This window comes from Diabrotica virgifera, chromosome 8 (assembly GCF_917563875.1).
Source record: "Diabrotica virgifera virgifera chromosome 8, PGI_DIABVI_V3a".
Taxonomy (NCBI): domain Eukaryota; kingdom Metazoa; phylum Arthropoda; class Insecta; order Coleoptera; family Chrysomelidae; genus Diabrotica; species Diabrotica virgifera.
The window spans coordinates 139,427,872-139,447,821 of record NC_065450.1 but is presented as its reverse complement, the minus strand read 5'-3'; the positions used below and the strand labels follow the sequence as shown (position 1 = coordinate 139,447,821).

At 31.7% G+C, this 19,950-nt stretch overlaps 1 protein-coding gene across 2 annotated transcripts in view; it reads left to right on the top strand.

Annotated features, from left to right (window-relative positions):
- The window catches only part of LOC126889382 (solute carrier family 35 member C2), a 62,286-nt gene that overhangs the window by 7,114 nt on the left and 35,222 nt on the right, over positions 1–19,950 (top strand). For both annotated transcript variants that reach the window (XM_050657641.1, XM_050657642.1), the window contains exons 2-3: positions 13,968–14,182; positions 15,759–15,831. In XM_050657641.1, coding sequence (XP_050513598.1) covers positions 13,968–14,182; positions 15,759–15,831 — 288 coding nt within the window. The remainder of the gene's footprint in view (positions 1–13,967; positions 14,183–15,758; positions 15,832–19,950) is intronic.

The following is a 19,950-nucleotide window of genomic DNA, read 5'->3' as shown; positions in this document are numbered from 1 at the left end:
CCTCTTTGGGCTCTTCCGTTTCGTTTGTCGCGGTGAGTCAATCCGCATTAACATTTTGGTTTTATAATTGGTTGTGTGACTTGGCATCTTCTACAATTTTCCTCCATTCGTTCCTGTTTTTGCTTCTGGTTACCCATTCTCTGACTCCCATCTTCTGACTCCCATCCACTATCTGGTTCTCCCATTTAGTTTTGGGTCTTCCTCGTGGTCTGCCTGATACAGGTCTCCATTTGGAAATTTTCTTGATAGCGGCTTCTGGATTCCTCCTTTCTATATGTCCCATCCATCTGGGTCTCTGTGCCTTGATAAATCTGACGATGTCTTCTTCTTTCAGAAGTTCTCTTACTTCGTGGTTCATGAGTTTTCTAAATTCATTATTACCTAAGTTTAGTGGTCCTGCTATCCTCCAAATTATTTTCCTTTCTAGGATCTTCAATCTTTCTTCCTCTTTCTGTGTCAGACACATTACTTCAGCACCATATGTGATTACTGGTCTAATTGCTGCTTTGTAAATTTTCAGTTTTGTATTCTGAGTATGCTTCTTATCTTTGAGGAAGACTGTATTTCCAGTAGGTTCGTTTCCTGCCTGGATTCTTTCATTAATTTCGATACTTCTTTCATTAGTTCCATTAACTGAGACTCCCAAGATATTTAAAATATTCTACCTTTTCAAATTCATATTCACCAATATTTAAGCTTATCATATTAACTGGGTTTTTTCTTGAGCATATTAGGTATTTTGTTTTGATTTGATTTATTTCTAAACCCCTTTTGGATGTTTCTTTGTATAACTTCATAAATTCTTCCTTTAAACTGTTTAGCTTTCTGCTAATTAATGCTAATAAATAATTATATTAATGTTTATATTACTGAATAGAGAATTAATTAACCTTTCAAATGAGCTAGCCACGACCCCTATTCTAATTTAAAAAAATCATTGATTACGTCATCACGCCTAGATGGATGATGTCACTAGTCAATAGTATGATATACAGGGTGTTAGTAAATAAGTACGAAACATTTTAAGGGCTAATTCTACATGAAAAATTAATACCAGTTTGTTCTATAAACATATGTCCGCAAATGCTTAGTTTCGGAGATACGGGGTGTTGAAATTTTTATTTCAAACTGCCAATTTATTTATTGCTCTAAGACCAGTTGAGCTATGAAAATGAAATTTAGTGAGTTTTAGGAGGTAGTTATTACTAATTTTTGGACATACAATTTAGAATTTTGTATTCATCATTGGCGCGCCTACGGGCAATGGTCTGAATTTTTTAAAGAAAAATATATTACGCCACTGAGATATTTCGAATTAAAAATTATTTTTAAATTCCACGTCTAATTTATGATAAAAAACCTTTCTTGCCTTTTTTTCATATGATGCACCGTTTTTATGCAGAAAAATAAAACATCTTGGCGCGTATTTCTCATTTCTTAATACATCATCAAGAACTATCCAATATAATAATACTAAACTAGAACAATAACAGAAAATATTACTAATAAGATTTCAACTAGGTGCAAAGCTGCAAGAAATGTGTAAAATGATCTCCTTTACAGATAACAGAAGAATTTTATATTCATCATGGGCGCGCGTACGGGTAATGGTCTGAATTTTTTGAAGAAAAAAATAGTACGCCACTGAGATATGTCAAACTAAAAATCATTTTTGAACTCCTCGTTCAATTTACGACAAATCTTTCTTTCCTTTTTTTCATACGAGGCGCCGTTTTTATACAAAAAAAATAAAACATCTTAACGCTTACCAAGTATTTGAGGTAGTTTCCATATGCATAGAAACTTAGTTCAAATACTTTGTAAACGTTAAGATGTTTAATTTTTTTGCATAAAAACGGCGCCGCATATGAAAAAAAGGCAAGAAAGATTTTTTGTCGTTAATTGAACGAGGAATTCAAAAATTATTTTTAGTTTGACGTATCTCAGTGGCGTAATATTTTTTCTTCAAAAAATTCAGACCATTACCCGTACGCGCGGTAATGATGAATATAAAATTCTTCTGTTACCTGTAAAGGAGATCATTTTAAACATTTCTTGCAGCTTTGCACCTAGTTGAAATGGTATTAGTAATATTTTCTGTTATTGTTCTAGTTTAGTATTATTATATTGGATAGTTCTTGTACTCCAGGGAAATAAGGTTTTTGTCGGGACACTTGAGCAGCCAGGTTGCAAATAGGTTTTTTGGGTACTATATACCTTATACATTATACATACAAAAATGCCCGTCACAGTTTGGACGAGAATTTTAGTTATTAACAAATAAGGGTCAAAAATGGCAGTTTTTTCGTTTAAATGGCTACAGGTAAAAATAGGATAATTAAATATCTTATTTGTAGTATTCTTCTTTTAGTAGATGAGCCAATGTTTAAAACGGAAGTTTTTTAATTTTGGTCCGATCATTTGTTGCTTCGAAAATTGCAAAATAAAACTAAAATTTCGAAAATAAAAAATTTGCTATAACTTTCGCGAAAGTGACGTTACGACTTTTATTTTTCACAAAAAGTTGAGTCAAAGAGTCCATATACTGCACAAAAAATTATAAGACGATTCGTCAATTAGTTTAAATTTTATTCAATTTGTTTATACCAAAGAGCTTTTTTTTTGTAATGTTATTGTTCAGAAAATAATAAATATATAGAAATTCTGTGAAAACCACATAAAAGAACAATAGTCTTGTTTTCAAATTATTGAAGAAAATCATTAAAAAGTAATTTTTGTCACTACGAAAACATTTTACTAAAGTAGAGTCATTTTTGGCTTGAAAACAATTTGAATAGCTTTGTTAATATTGACTGTAGAGTTTTACCTTGGAATTTCAAAAGCTGGTATTTTTACACAAATTTTCAAAAAAAAACTTTTCGTCTATGTTAATTACGGTCAAAGTTAGCCACTTTTATTATTTAATTCACAATTACTTCAATATACATAAAATTCTCCTGTAACAGTGTTAGTTACCATACTACTCCGAAACGGCTTGGCCGATTTTTATAAAATTTTACATGTGTATCCTATGGGACTGAGAATAGGTTTTAACCTATTTTTCATACCCATAAGTTATAAGGGGGGTTGCCCCCCTGACATTTTTTTTTATTTTTTTGGACAAAATTGTCTGTCTTAATTTTATATGATGTAGGAATAAAAAATACATACAACTCTTAATTTACACTTTTTCATCACCAGCCCCTATTTGTTAATACCCATCTATATATTTACATCTATAAAATTCTCCTGTCACAGTGTTAGTTGTCATACTCCTCCGAGACCGCTTGACCGATTTTTATGAAATTATATACGTATATTCGGTAGATCTTAGAATCGGTTTTAATCTATTTTTCATATCCCTGAGTGATAAGGGGAACTCCCCCTAACATTTTGAAATGTTAGGTGGGGATTTACGTACATAACGTACTCTACAAGACTACGAGTACATACAATTTAAAAAAATTATGATCAAAATCCATCAACAAGCTCTGGAGATATTAATCGCAGCATATTTTTGAAGAATCAGTTTCATTTTTTGAGTGCACGGATTTTAATAATTCATTTCCACCGACCACAAATCGATTTCGTTAGAACGTTATTTTTAAAGGTTTATTAACAACTCTGTTGAAGTTTAAAGTTTACTCAAACTTTTACACAAAAATTATATACCTTCAACTTCGAAATGGCGCTAGTTGGGTTGCTTAATTGTTATAAACAAAGTAGCTGTCAATTAAATAAAAAAGTGGCTAACTTTGACTGTAATTAAACTAGGCAAAAAGTGTTTTTTTGAAAATTCGTATAAAAATACCAGCTTTTCAAATCCCAAAGTAGTTTTAATCTACAGTCAATATTAATAAAGTTATTCAAATTGTTTATGAACTAAAAATGACCCTACTTTAGTAAAATGTTTTCGGAATGATAAAAATGACTTTTTAATGATTTTTTTTAAATACTTTGAAATCATGACTTTTCTTCTTTCATGTTGTTTTCACAGAATTGCTATTACATTACTATTTTCTGAACAATAATATTGCGAAAAAAAGCTTATTGGGATAAACAAATTGAATAAAATTTAAACTAATTGACGAATCGTCTTAAAATTTTTTGTGCTTTATACGAACTGTTTGTCTCAACTTTTCGTGCAATATGAAAGTCTTAAGGTCATTTTCACAAAAGATACAACTTTTTTTTTAGTTTCGAAATTTTAGTCTTATTTTGCAATTTCTGAAGCAACAAATGATCGAAATGAAATTCAAAAACTTCCATTTTAAACCTTGGCTCAGCTACTACGAGGGTAACAGTATAAATAAGATATTTAATTACCCTATTTTTACCCGTAGCGATTTAAACGAAAAAACTGCTATTTTTGACACTTATTTGTTAATAACTAAATTTCTCGTCCGAACTGTGACGGGCATTTTTGTGTGTATAATGTATTAGGTATATAGTACCCAAAAAACTCATTTGCAATCTGGCTGCTCAAGTGTCCCGAACATGGTATATTTTTGCCTTATTTCCCTGGAGTATTGATGATGTATTAAGAAATGAAAAATATGCGCCAAGATGTTTTATTTTTCTGCATAAAAACGGTGCATCATATGAAAAAAAGGCAAGAAAGGTTTTTTTATCATAAATTAGATGTGGAATTTAAAAATAATTTCTAATTCGAAATATCTCCGTGGCGTACTATTTTTTTCTTTAAAATAATTTAGACCATTGCCCGTAGGCGCGCCAATGATGAATACAAAATTCTTAATTGTATGTCATAAAATTCGTAATAACTACCTCCTAAAACTCACCAAATTTTATTTTCATAGCTCAACTGGTCTTAGAGCAATAAATAAATTGGCAGTTTTAAATAAAAATTTCAACACCCCGTATCTCCGAAACTAAGCATTTGCGGACATATGTTTATAGAGCAAACTGGTATTAATTTTTCATGTAGAATTGGCCCTTAAAATTTTTCATACTTATTTACTAACACCCTGTATACGCCAAAAAATCAAATATTTAAAAATAAAAATCGACCTGTTTCGGGATTTTTCCTTAAATTCTCCAGCTTACGAAATAAGGAATTTATTCCTTTCATTCGCACCATACTGTATATTCACCGCCATACACATGACAGTTCGAGCAGTCACAACCACTTTAAGCTTCAACTGCTGAAATTCCATCATGCTGTTGATAGCTCTAGAGCAACAAGGGACAACTCAACTAGTCAACAATTGACTCCTCCAGATGTCGACAACAACCGCTCGAGCTTGTATGTGTATGTCGCTCAGTGGTAAACTGCTAGAGTAGTACTCCAGGCTGTGGGTGAAAAATAGGTCGATTTCAGGATATAATTCAGGAATTTTTGAAACCTATCAGGTGTAAAGGACGATGCCAGGAATAACTTCTACTAAAATGTGACCAAAAATATTGTGAACTTTTTTTTATTGCGATTTTCATTTGTCAAATTTGCAATTTTTAAAGATTTTTAATTTTGCAGCATAGGATATTGATTCTAGAGAAAAACATTTTAATAGAAAGTTGTAGTCAATTAAAAACCTATAATTTGAGCTATGGTAAGTTTAATTTCGTTTATTGGTTATTGCAAAATAGCCTGCGAAAAGTCTAAAATGGCCGTTTTTAACAATTGCGTTATTTATTGTACAAATAATTTTTTTTATTTTTTAAAGCTTTAAAATGAAGATCTTTCAATTCCAAACATAAAAAAAAATTGTAAGGCCGGATTAACGAATTTGTTGCTTAGATATTATAAATTGTTTATCCCAAGAGGTCAAAAAATGTCGAAGGCTATAACCTTTTGAAAAAAAAATCGTAGAGAGTTGGTGAAATATCCAATCTCCTTATAAAATGTTATATTTTTATATTCTGATGTAAATAAATGCGTAAAACATTTTTAAATCTCTAATTTTTGGGTTTGAAAATAAGGGGGCAAATTTCGTTATAAACATTTAGAGCTGAAGCGGCCCTGTACATCCTATGAGTTTCTAACTTACAGATTATTGTTGCTGAAGTCGAAACGAAGATTTATAAAAAAAATAAAAATTTTCTACAACCAACTAAAGCCGAGATAATTGTTTCTTTTTTCTTAAATCGTAGTGCCTTTATTTATAACAATTAAGAATCTATTTTACAGTCATTGACTAAAGAAAGACTTATATTATCTTAAAATAAAAATTATTATAAAATATAGTTACATTTAATTATTAAAAATTATTTTTAAAATCGGTGCTTTTGCGAGCGGACGATATTTGCAAATCGCCCGGCTCGCTTCAAATCCGCGCACTCGGAAAATTTTTACGTAACTTGTATTAAATTTTGAACGAAAACAATTTAATAATATTACCATTATAATATACAGTCTATTTACCACTGTATTTGTTTGTCTTGATAAACTTTTATATGTGAAATCTCATTTCTGAAGAAATAATATTACAAAAATGATACATATATAAATGAAATATATAACTATATTTTTAATTTTTAGATTGTTATATAAATATAATAATAATAATTTTACTTCTAATTATACAATATAAAACTTTTTCTTCTTGTAGTGACTATCCGTTTTGGATGTTGGCGACCATCCTGGCAATCTGTACTTGCACACTAAATCGGTACTACTGCTCTAAAAAGATTTGTAGTTGTTGTGTTGAACGACGTACGTAAATTTTCTAGCAAGGTAATCCTTCGCCTTCCTGGTTCTCAGTTTCCAAATGGGGTTTGCCAAATTGCCACGATGGTCGCCAACATTCAAAACGGATAGTCACTACAAGAAGAAAAAGTTTTATATTGTATAATTAGAAGTAACATAATTATTATTATATTTATATAACAATGAAAAAATTAAAAATATAGTTATATATTTCATATATATATATATATATATATATATATATATATATATATATATATATATATATATATATATATATATTGTTGTGATCTTATTTATTTATATGTGATGATATTCTTATATGTAATTTAATTTAATTAATGCATTAATGATAATCTAATTAATCAACCAGATCACATATCAATATGTTTTCAATCTCAGGGCGAATTATAAATTACTTACTTACTTTCGTGACTTCTAAGATTTCTCAGTGGTTCCTAATCGGAATAGGAAAAATATAAAATAATACACACATATGGATTACAATTATAAATCAAAATTTTGTTTATTTTATATAAATGGCAATTACTGCTTAATATTTGTTAGATCTTATATTTATTTAATACAAACATTTAAAAATGGGAATCTTATTTCCTTTTGGTTTCCAATTTAAAATTTTTATTAATAATGAACTATTAGGATTTATTAGCAACAAATTGATTTAAGTTTGATGAAAATCTTCTGATATTAGCGATTATGTTCTTCAATTTTTAATGTGGTATTTAATACAAAAACCCATACATTCATGTCCTGACAAATGAGACTGACCTTTATCTGGTGAACTGCGAATGTCCTCACACAAAACCCGTTTCCTCCTACCCTTGGTTGCGATAAAAACTCGTCCTGGCCTCCAGTAATGTTCTCCTTTGAAAACAACCTCGTACAGCTCTACGTTCCTGCTTTTCTCGTGATGCAGTGTTCTACCTTTTTCGAACCACTTCAATCAGCCACCGGGACACTCTTTGCTCAAGGAGATTCTTTTCTCTCGACTCGGCCTACTTTTCGTTCCGATGGGTACTCAACACTCACGGAACTATACCGACGTTTTCACTCTTCGTACACTACCGTCCACCACTGGACTTCTCCTCTCGACCACTCAAAACATTCTCATCCTCATTCAATCCCCTACTTTCTCAATATCCCTTCCAGATTCAAAAATCAACATTCCACCACAAATTTTAATTCGCCGTATTCCTCAATACCAACTTTTAATCTTTCTAAATATGTTTAATGGATTTCAAGAAAAAATAATCATTTCCCAATTTAAACTTACTTTCTACTTTTTACAAAACTTAATGACCTATTATCTATTTCACTGAGTCTTATTTAGCGTAGGCTAATGATCGAATCTTCCGCGAAACACTATAATGGTCCGCGTCACTCAACTTGTTTATCTTAGGCGCATTGTTACCGACTTTCGTACACTTCTTCGAATCACTTTCTTAAAAACTAAATATAATAATTTGTTGTATACAGGTTGTTCTAAATTTACATGCCCGTGGTTGAGAAAATTGAAGATCTTTTATATTAATTTGAATTTTGCTTATAATTATAAAATTTTAATTCTCATATCAAATAGAAATATAACAAATCCCCGCCTTGTATTCGATAAAATTTATCTGCATTTTTAAATAAATTTTCTCGAGGCAAAACCAACTCCCTGTATATTTCCTTACTTTAATCTCTTGTCGATACTTGTATGGAATCGGGTAAGTCTTTGATCGAAAATTTCCCAAGTTTTTCACCTCAAATGAATGTTCGTATTTTTTCGCCCCTCTGTTTTCCTCATTGATCAAATTTTCGTAGTTTCTTAACATCAACCGCAATTCTTTTTCTTTTCCTTCTCCACATATCAATTTTCTGTCTTTTTCCTCAGACTCTTCACATATGTTTACCGTGCATTCTGCATCCTCGTTTGCATATACCTCCTCTTCAAATACCACTGTTTCAATCATATTCTTTTCACTTTCATTTGTTAGCTTTATTTCTTCTTCTCCTGAGCTCGTCTCTTCTTTTGAGGAATCCCAGGTTTCTTTTGCTTTTGATACTCTCAATTTTTCTTCTTCTGGGCTCAACTCTTCTTTTGAGGAGCCACAGGTTTCATTTTCTTTTATCTTTTTCTGACTTTTTCTCCTTTTTCTTCTTTGTCCTTGCTTCGTTGCCAAATTCATTTCCATTGTTTGTTCTTTCCCTGATTCGTCCGTATTTTGTTTCTCATGTTCCTTATCCTGTTCTTCTTCTTTTTCTTCTGTTAGTTTCATCGTATTATTTTTAAAATCTATCACTACATGTTTTTCTGCCAATTCGTCAACTCCTACTATCATGTCATGTGACATGTTTGGCATTATTACACATTGTAGTGCATACATCTTCTTACTTAGTCGTACCCTTACTCGTATGCCTTCATTTATAGTTGCCAATGTCCGTTTGTTTGCGCCCACTAAATTTACCCTAGGTATTTTGTAAATTAAATTTGTTAAATTAACTTCTTCTATTAGTTTTCTGTTGACCAATGTTATTTCAGATCCAGTATCTATCATAATTTTAATTGGTTTCTCGTTGATAAATCCATCCACAAATTTTAAATTAACTCCATTTTTCTTTTCGTTGTTTCCTGCCAATTTAATAAACTCCTTGGGGTGACAAAAGATTCCTGTTTGATTTTTTGTTTTTAGTGAGCGCCGTCGTGAAAAGACGGCCGGTTGCTCATCGTTGTTTATATTTTCGTCATAATTTCTCTCTCCGTCATATTCTTCTGTCTGGGTATTATTTACCTCTCTTCTATTTTCTCTTGGTCTGTCGGATCTGTTTCGGTTTTCTCGATATCCCTGTTCATTTTGTCTACCATTATTTCTGTTTTCTTGATTTGAGCGTGTGATGTTTCTACTCTGGTATTCTCGATTTCTGTCCTCATTCCATTGCCTATTTCTTTGTTCATAATTTCCTCTTCCGTTGTCTCTATTTTCGTTTTCCCTTCTGGGATTAAAATCTCGTCTTGTATAGTCTCTCCTATTTTGATTTCTCTCTCTGTAATCCTGTGTCTCTCGGAGCCTGTAATCTTCTCGCGACCTTCTTGATTTTCTTTCTCTTAAACGTGATTCTCTTATTCGTAAGAATTGGCATAGACTATCTATGTCTTTGTAGTTTTGCAATGTGATATGGTCTTCCAGCGTTTCTTCGAAATGTCTTGCAATCAGTTCGACTAATTGTTCCGATGAGTAATTATATTGTAAATGTTTTGCATTATTGTAAATTTGTAAAGCATATGTCCTTTCTGATACACCCATCCTATCATTGTATTTCCCATTTTGCAATTCCTTGTTAATTTCCAATTGTTGGACTTTTCCCCAGAAATAATTCAAAAATTTTTGTTCAGATTGTTGCCAATTGCCGAATTCTTCTTCTTTGCTATCGAACCATAGGCTTGCTTCATATTTGAGATGGTTTCTGATAGTTTCTTTTGCTGTTTCGAAATTTCCGATGTGCTGTATTTTCTTTTTCAGGCTATTTATGAACGGCACTGGGTGTAATCTTCTTACATCCCCGCCAAACCTTATCTTCACGTCATCTGTGCTATGTATAACCATTTCTCTTCTTTCTCCTACATTTTGTTGAATATTGATTTCCGCAATCTTTCTTTCCATTTCTTCTCTGTCTGCTTGAATAGCGTTTTCAAACTTGTTTTCCAAATTTTCTATTTCCTTTTTCTGGCAATTCGTTATCTCCTTTATTTTGTTTTGAATTTTCATTTCTTGTTCTTTCATGTGGTCCTTCATTCTAATTTCTTGTTCTTGCATGTGATCTTTAATTTTCATTTCTTGCTGTTCTATCTCGTTTTTCATTGTTGTCAAACATCCTTTTATTTCCTTTTCATACTTTTCTATGCGTTCCTCTATTTTCTTATTGTTCTCTTCTATTGCTTGTTTTGTTTCCTGTTGATTGTCATCCATTTTTTGATCCACTTTATCCATTTTCTTTGATGTTTCTTCCTGATTTTTATCCACTTTATCCATTTTTTGTGACTGGAGTTGCATTAGTTGTAATAATTTATCTATTCCTGATAATTCTTGCTGTTCTGATGCCATGATTGTCGTGTCTAAAATATCTTCTTGGTCTGAATGTTCTTTTTGTTTTTTGTTGTCTTTGCTTTGGCTTCTTGTCACAGACATTTGTTTTCAAGAAGTACTATCCCCGCCAAATGTGAAATTTTAATAGTATGTTACCCAAAACGACTTTTTCTCCCCCAAATATTATAAATTGTCAATAAATATATCAAATGTAAATATCGTAAAAATAAATTATTAAATCAGTTATGTAAAATTTGTACCTAAAGGGATCTAAATTTTTATGTTATCAACTGTAAGTCTCTCACTTTTTACCACAGGCATATAAATTTCCAACCACCGGCTTTTCTCTTTCTATCCTTCAAATTTGCCACTAGAAATACTTTTCAATGCTTTCCACGTTGGACGACATTTTTGTTGTGATCTTATTTATTTATATGTGATGATATTCTTATATGTAATTTAATTTAATTAATGCATTAATGATAATCTAATTAATCAACCAGATCACATATCAATATGTTTTCAATCTCAGGGCGAATTATAAATTACTTACTTACTTTCGTGACTTCTAAGTATTTCTCAGTGGTTCCTAATCGGGATAGGAAAAATATAAAATAATACACACATATGGATTACAATTATAAATCAAAATTTTGTTTATTTTATGTAAATGGCAATTACTGCTTAATATTTGTTAGATCTTATATTTATTTAATACAAACATTTAAAAATGGGAATCTTATTTCCTTTTGGTTTCCAATTTAAAATTTTTATTAATAATGAACTATTAGGATTTATTAGCAACAAATTGATTTAAGTTTGATGAAAATCTTCTGATATTAGCGATTATGTTCTTCAATTTTTAATGTGGTATTTAATACAAAAACCCATACATTCATGCCCTGACAAATGAGACTGACCTTTATCTGGTGAACTGCGAATGTCCTCACACAAAACCCGTTTCCTCCTACCCTTGGTTGCGATAAAAACTCGTCCTGGCCTCCAGTAATGTTCTCCTTTGAAAACAACCTCGTACAGCTCTACGTTCCTGCTTTTCTCGTGATGCAGTGTTCTACCTTTTTCGAACCACTTCAATCAGCCACCGGGACACTCTTTGCTCAAGGAGATTCTTTTCTCTCGACTCGGCCTACTTTTCGTTCCGATGGGTACTCAACACTCACGGAACTATACCGGCGTTTTCACTCTTCGTACACTACCGTCCACCACTGGACTTCTCCTCTCGACCACTCAAAACATTCTCATCCTCATTCAATCCCCTACTTTCTCAATATCCCTTCCAGATTCAAAAATCAACATTCCACCACAAATTTTAATTCGCCGTATTCCTCAATACCAACTTTTAATCTTTCTAAATATGTTTAATGGATTTCAAGAAAAAATAATCATTTCCCAATTTAAACTTACTTTCTACTTTTTACAAAACTTAATGACCTATTATCTATTTCACTGAGTCTTATTTAGCGTAGGCTAATGATCGAATCTTCCGCGAAACACTATAATGGTCCGCGTCACTCAACTTGTTTATCTTAGGCGCATTGTTACCGACTTTCGTACACTTCTTCGAATCACTTTCTTAAAAACTAAATATAATAATTTGTTGTATACAGGTTGTTCTAAATTTACATGCCCGTGGTTGAGAAAATTGAAGATCTTTTATATTAATTTGAATTTTGCTTATAATTATAAAATTTTAATTCTCATATCAAATAGAAATATAACAATATATATATATATATATATATATATATATATATATATATATATATATATATATATATATGTATCATTTTTGTAATATTATTTCTTCAGAAATGAGATTTCACATATAAAAGTTTATCAAGAAAAACAAATACAGTGGTAAATAGACTGTATATTATAATGGTAATATTATTAAATTGTTTTCGGTTAAAATTTAATACAAGTTACTTAAAATTTTCCGAGCGCGCGGATTTGAAGCGAGCCGGGCGATTTGCAAATATTGGCCGCTCGCAAAAGCACCGATTTTAAAAATAATTTTTAATAATTAAATGTCACTATATTTTATAATAATTTCTATTTTAAGATAATATGTCTTTCTTTAGTCAATGACTGTAAAATAATTTCTTAATTGTTATAAATAAAGGCACTACGATTTAAGAAAAAAGAAACAATTATCTCGGCTTCAGTTGGTCGTAGAAAATTTTTATTTTTTTATAAATCTTCTTTTCGTCTTCAGCAACAATAATCTGTAAGATAGAAACTCATAGGATGTACAGGGCCGCTTCACCTCTAAATGTTTATTACGAAATTTGCCCCCTTATTTTCAAACCCAACATTTAGCTCGGCTTCAGTTGGTCGTAAAAATTTTTTATTTTTTTATAAATATTCGTTTCGTTTTCAGCAGCAATAAACTGTAAGTTAAAAACTCATAGGATGTACAGGGCCGCTTCAGCTCTAAATGTTTATAACGAAATTTGCCCCCTTATTTTCAAACCCAAAAATTAGAGGTTTAAAAATGTTTTACGCATTTATTTACATCAGAATATGAAAATATAACTCTTTAGAGGGAGATTGGATGTTTCACCAACTCTCTACGATTTTTTTTTTCAAAAAGTTATAGCCTTCGACATTTGACTTCTTGGGATAAACAATTTATAATATCTAAGCAACAATTCGTTAATCCGGCCTTACAATTTTTTTATGTTTGGAATTGAAAGATCTTTATTTTAAAGCTTTAAAAAATAAAAAAAATTATTTGTTCAATTAATACCGCAATTGTAAAAAGCGGCCATTTTGGACCTTTCGCAGGCTGATTTGCAATAACCAATAAACGAAATTAAACTTACCATAGCTCAAATTGTAGGTTTTTTAATTTACTACAACTTTCTATAAAAAAGTTTTTCTCTAGAATCAATATCCTAAGCTGCAAAATTAAAAATCTTTAAAAATTGCAAATTTGGCAAATGAAAATCGCAATAAAAAAAAGCTCACAATATTTTTGGTAACATTTTAGTAGAAATTATTCCTGGCATCGTCCTTTACAACACCTGATAGGTTTCAAAAATTCCTGAATTATATCACGTTTTTTCACCCACAGCCTGGGGTATAGTTCATGTACGGCAGCCCTACAGTCAACTATTGCTATAGCTTTTTAGTTATATTATGTTAATATAAATATTTATGATTATATAAAAAATAATTTTATTTTTCAGAGCTTCAAGTTTCCATTAATTACAGTTATAATACATATGTGTGTAAAGTTCCTTTTAGCTGCATTCATCCGAGTAGTTTTCTTTAAAAAACAAAATAAACAGAATGTCAGTTATGGATGGAAGGAATACCTTCTGGCTGTGGGAACAACAGGAGTATTTAGTGGCATTGACATTAGTTTCTCCAATTGGGCTTTGGAATTAATCACTGTGTCTTTGTAAGTACTTTTTTAGTAAAAATTTATATTTATGTAAATTATATTAAATTATTAATTATTATTGATTAAAAGTATGAAGAAACTCACATTTTATGACAGACTATTAGTACTAACCTATCTAATAATTATTTTTTTTACAAATAACCTCACCTATTTAAATATATGTAATAAACAGCTACTGCTACATAATATAGTAGACTCCCTCTATAGCGAGAACTAAAATGGCTGACTAATTACCTCGTTATAAGCGGATCTCGTTATATCAGACAACAAAAATATTGAAATGTTTTGGTGCCTCTTACGTAGTTTATTAGGTGTCGATGGTCCGGATGGTCGACCTGAACAATGAGACTTCCATTGTAAGTTATAAATTTCCTACAATATTCAATATCAGTCGATAGATAAACAGAAAGAATTTTATGGCAGGTGGTGAAGATTATTACAGCACTGGCCTCGATAATAACACAGATGTTGGGCATTTCTATATACATGCAGTTGGAGTATTTATTTATAGTCATTACCGCGCTAAAAACAGATAAAGAAACATATTTTTCGATTTAATTTTTCCTCGTTATAACCAAATATGCCTCGTTATAGAGCTGTTATAGTTCAATAGGAATTTCATGGGACATAATATAGTGTACTCATTATAAACGAAATCTCATAATATCCGTGTTCGTTATAGAGAGAGTCCACTGTAATTACAAATTAGTCTGTTGTAGGTAAATGACAATTGAAATAAATGTTTATACAGTAGCAATAAAAGTATGTTATGTTCTTCTTCTTAAAGTGTCTATCCGTTTTTGGTTTTTGTAAGTATCCGTAAGTTTTTGGTTTAAGAAAGCCCTGAAATTAGTCTATCCACCACAACAGAAAGAACCCAGTACTTTCTGCTCTATCACATATACTGGCAAGATAACAACAAAAATAGCCAGATACATAGGTAAAAAGAAAGGAATAACACCACCTTTCATACTAACAACAACTTAAGCAAATATATTAAGAACAATAAGAGCCGAAAGAGAAAGCAACTACAGAGTGGTGTTTACAAACTAACTTGTGGTGACTGTTCGAAAACTTACATCGGTCAAACTGGCAGAATCTTTGACAAACGGATAGCAGAACACAAAAGGGCTTTCAACAATAGAAAAACAGACACTTCTACATACACACTTCACGTTCTAGATCATAATCATTCTTTTAATGAAGAGTTTCAAATCCTGCATATTCAAAATAAAGGCCTTAAGCTATCTTTATTAGAATCCATGGAATTAATAAATTGAAAAATACAGATATAATTCTGAATGACCAACTCGAGACAAACAGCTCCCCACTCATCAACCTGTTCAGTTAAAGACCAAAAATAATAGAAAAATTGACTTCACCCACTAGAAGAAAATGAGGCAGACTAAGACAGTCCTGTCGAAGGTAGAATGATTGCCAGAAATTAAAAAATTGAAGATTGCTTCCACAGAAAACTTTTGAATATGATATTTCAATAAATTAGCTGTTTCAATGAGTTTGTTAGTTTTTCTTATTGTATTGTATCCTTGTGTTAATAATATATAATTTTTAGGTACACAATGACCAAATCGACGACCATAGTATTTATTTTGATATTTGCCATTATTTTAAAATTAGAGAAAAAGGTTAGTATACCATAACAGTATTATTTAAAAGTGTTTGTTACTTTTTATTCATATATGTTAAAAGTAGTAACTAAAAGGGTAAATATTGATTGATTGTTTAAGAATAAGAATAGAACGCAAATAGGAATTTTCTATATAATTATGAAAAATTGTTACTGTGTAGTGTTGACACCTCATCATTCTCTTTGCCTTATCCCTATGCGGGGTCGGCTTCCCTAATTGCATTTCTCCATACAATTCTATCTTGAGTCATATCAATATTAATCCCCTTTACCAACATGTCCTGCCTAATCGTCTCCCCCACGTCTTCTTTGGTCTTCCTTTCCTACTCCTTCCAAGAATCTGCACTTTAGCAAATCTTCGTATTGGGTGATTAGCGTCTCGACGTTGAACATGACCAAACCATCTCAACCTATTCTCTCTCATTTTGGCATCAATTGGTGCCACACCTAAACTTCCCCTAATATACTCATTTTTAATTTTATCCTTTTTTTTTTGTCACTCCACCAATCCATCTAAGCATTCTCATTTCCGCCACATGCATTCGTTGTTCCTCTTTCTTTTTCACTGCCCAACATTCAGTTCCATACATCATAGCCGGTCTTATGGCTGTTTTATAGAATTTTCCCTTCAACTTCATTGGAATTTTCCTGTTACACAGCACACCACTCGCTTCCTTCCACTTCATCCATCCAGCCTAATTCTACTGCATGCATCTCCATCTATTTCTCCAGTACTCTGTAATATCGATCCCAGGTACTTAAAACTATTGCTTTTTACAATCAGTTCACCATCCAAAGATACCATGTTATTTGTAGTAACTTCATCTTTAAATGAACATTGCAAATACTCTGTCTTTGTCCTACTAAGTTTTAAACCTTTTTCCTCCAGAGCTTGTCTCCACTGTTCCAGTTTTTGTTCTAAGTCTCTTTCACTATTTCCTACTAACACGACATCATCAGCATACATTAAGCACCATGGAATGTTACCCTGTAGTTTCGCTGTTATCTGGTCCAAAACTAATGAGAATAAATACGGACTAAGCACCGAGCCCTGGTGTAATCCTACTTTCACATGAAAATTATCAGTCTCTCCCACACCTGCCCTAACACTAGTCGTTACTCCCTCATACATATCCCTCACAATCTTTACATATTCACCAGGGACTCCTTTCTTATTGAGTGCCCACCACAGAATCTCTCGAGGAACTCTATCATATGCTTTTTCAAGATCAATGAATACCATATGAGCGTTTGTTTCTTTACTCTTGTATTTTTCCATCAACTGCCTTATAATGAAAGTAGTGTTGACACCTGATCAGTATAAATTAGCAAGCTATTTTAATAGCCTTCTATAGCCTAACACCAATGTCAATGCCAAAAATAGCTTCAATGCAATATGTGGCTTCCATCCATAACCAGAATTATCAATAATTATTTCTCTTCCTAGTTCGGAGCTTCGGTATGTGGGTTCTTCTCAACGTTTCGCTATAACTGTACAGGACTGTTAACACCAAAAAAGGTATATACAAACGGGACCTTTCAACACCGCCCAAATTAATCCGCTCCTACTCGTAGCATCGGCAAGGTCATGTTAGGTACCCCTAACGTTGGTAGTTACATTGGCGAATTTTTCATAGTGTTCAGATATCCAAAATAAATGTTATGCACTGCGTATTCTTGTCCAATCCTAAATGTTCTTAATTCGCGATCCTTGTCTGGAACATGCCCTAGGTATTTTCTGTGAGTTTCGACGGTAGCGCTCTCTCGCGGTTTGAAACTTGTACTTTTCTGATAAAATTGGTGTATGTGAAATATAACAAAACGAGAAAAATATATCTAGAAAAACACAAATTATGAACTGAAATATTATTGTAACCTGATTACTGAACTAATACACAGAATTAGTAGTATGTAAAAGCATTGATTATAAATATTCCTCTAGATAGCTCACCTCTTGGTAACCGAAAGACGTATCAACAACTAGATGGCGCTACTCGAAAACCGTATCGAGGTTTCTCATTCCCTCTCTGACTTGCGAGGAGGTAGGAGTAGTGTCAGGGCCGAACTTACCCTATAGGTGTATTATCTGTGACAAGTGTTGTGACAAGTTATAGCAAAATTAAAAAAAAGGACTCACATTTTAGATAAAATGGACTCTGTAACGCATAAGTGTGTTTACGCGGGATGTTTTGAAAGAAACGATGGAACAAATAATAATATATCTTTCTTTAAATTTCCCCTGAAAGACGTATAGTAGTCCATTCTTTCACGGTTTTTGGTCTAAATTTTAAAGAACCGCTTGGATTGACATGAAATTTGGCATACGTATAGCTTACATGTCAAAGAGAAAAAGTGATATTGTGCCGATGTGTGCTTTTTCCCTGGGGGTGACTTTCACCCCCTCTTTTGGGTGAAAAAATATATGTCCAAAATAAGTCCGGAAATGGGTAAACTGACTAATTTTAAGTAACTTTTGTTCTATAGAGCTTTATTATTCTATTAGTTCTATTAGAGAATTATGACAGGTGATAAATAGCAGTCTGATTTTTGCATGAGAGTTTAATCTCTGTTCGGAGAGTTTAAGTCTATTCTGTCGGACAAAATAAATGTGCCGTTTTCGTGGTCTGACCGTTCCAAATTTTTAAGCTGTTCCACAATTAAAACTGCCCCTGTTCCAGTGTTCCCATATATCAAAGTTTGTCCAACTAGACATCCTTAAGCTATTAACAAATTTTCAGCTTGCTATTAATCAACTTTTTTTTTCATACGCGGGATCCAGACCTATAAGTATTTTGTCGAAAAAAACGTTCTTAGCAAAAATATAGCCTATAAAAAAGTAAAAAAAAATGTTGTACGCGTTAGGTCTCTGGATCTCGTAGAACCAGAGTTATAGCCAATGAAAAATAGATTCATATTCACCAAATTTCAAATAGAATATTTCGACGAGAAATATCCAAAAAATTAAGCACTTTTTGGGGAAAACCCATTATAACTTTTTTAAAGTGTTTAAAAAAAGCTTTATTTTTGTTTTTACAAAAAGTTTCTAACATTAAATTTATGCAAGTTACGCTCAAAATAAAGTTGGTCCCTTGTGTTATTGCAAAAAAAAATCGGGAGGACAACCCCCTAATTAGCAACTTAAATGAAATTAATCGTCACTGCTCCAAAAATTATTTTACTTATGTTGTGTTTATATGATCTGTAAAGTAAAATTTTTAAAAATTTAAATTTTGAAAAATATGCTTTTTTTTCAAAATAACTTAAAAATTGTTAGAGATACCAAAAATCTCGAAAAACAAAAATAGTCAGATTTGCTTTTCTGAATATCATGTATTTTTTTGTTTTTCTGTTAGACAAAAATTGATTAAGATTTGGTGTTTCTAAATTTGCATACATTCGTGATCAGTGACTCGTTCAACCCCTTTTAACTACAGCCCCTTCAATAATAAGGACTTTGAACCGATGAAACTTACAGATCATATAAACAATATATATACAAGTCAAGAAACTTGTGAAGTCGTAACGATTAAGTTCAATTAAGATGCTAATTAGGGGGTGATTTTCTCGATTTTTTTACCAAAACCAAAAGGGACTAACTTTATTTTGAGCGTAACTTGTTTAATTTTGATGCTAGAATTTTTTTTTTATAAAACAAAAATGAAGATTTTTAAACACTTTAAATAAGTTGTAATGAGTTTTCCCCGAAATGTGCTTCATTTTTGGTTATTTCACGTTAAAATATTCCATTTGGAATTTGACGAATATGAACCTATTTTTCATTAGCTATAACTCTGCTTCTACTAGGTGTAGAGACGTGATATATACACCATTTTTTAAAATTTTTTACAGGCTATATTTTTGCTAAGAATGTTTTTCGACAAAATACTTAATATTTGAGTTATTTGCGAAAAACCGTCTAAAAGCGTGGTTATTTTGTTGAAAAAATGAACATCGTCACTGCCAAATAACTCAAAAAGTATTGACTTAGTGAAAAAACTCTATAGAACAAAAGTTACTTAAAATTGGCCAGTTTATCCAGTTCCTGACTTTCTTTGGACGAATATTTTTTCACCCATAAGAGGGGGTGAAAACCACCCCCAGGGCAAAAGCACATATC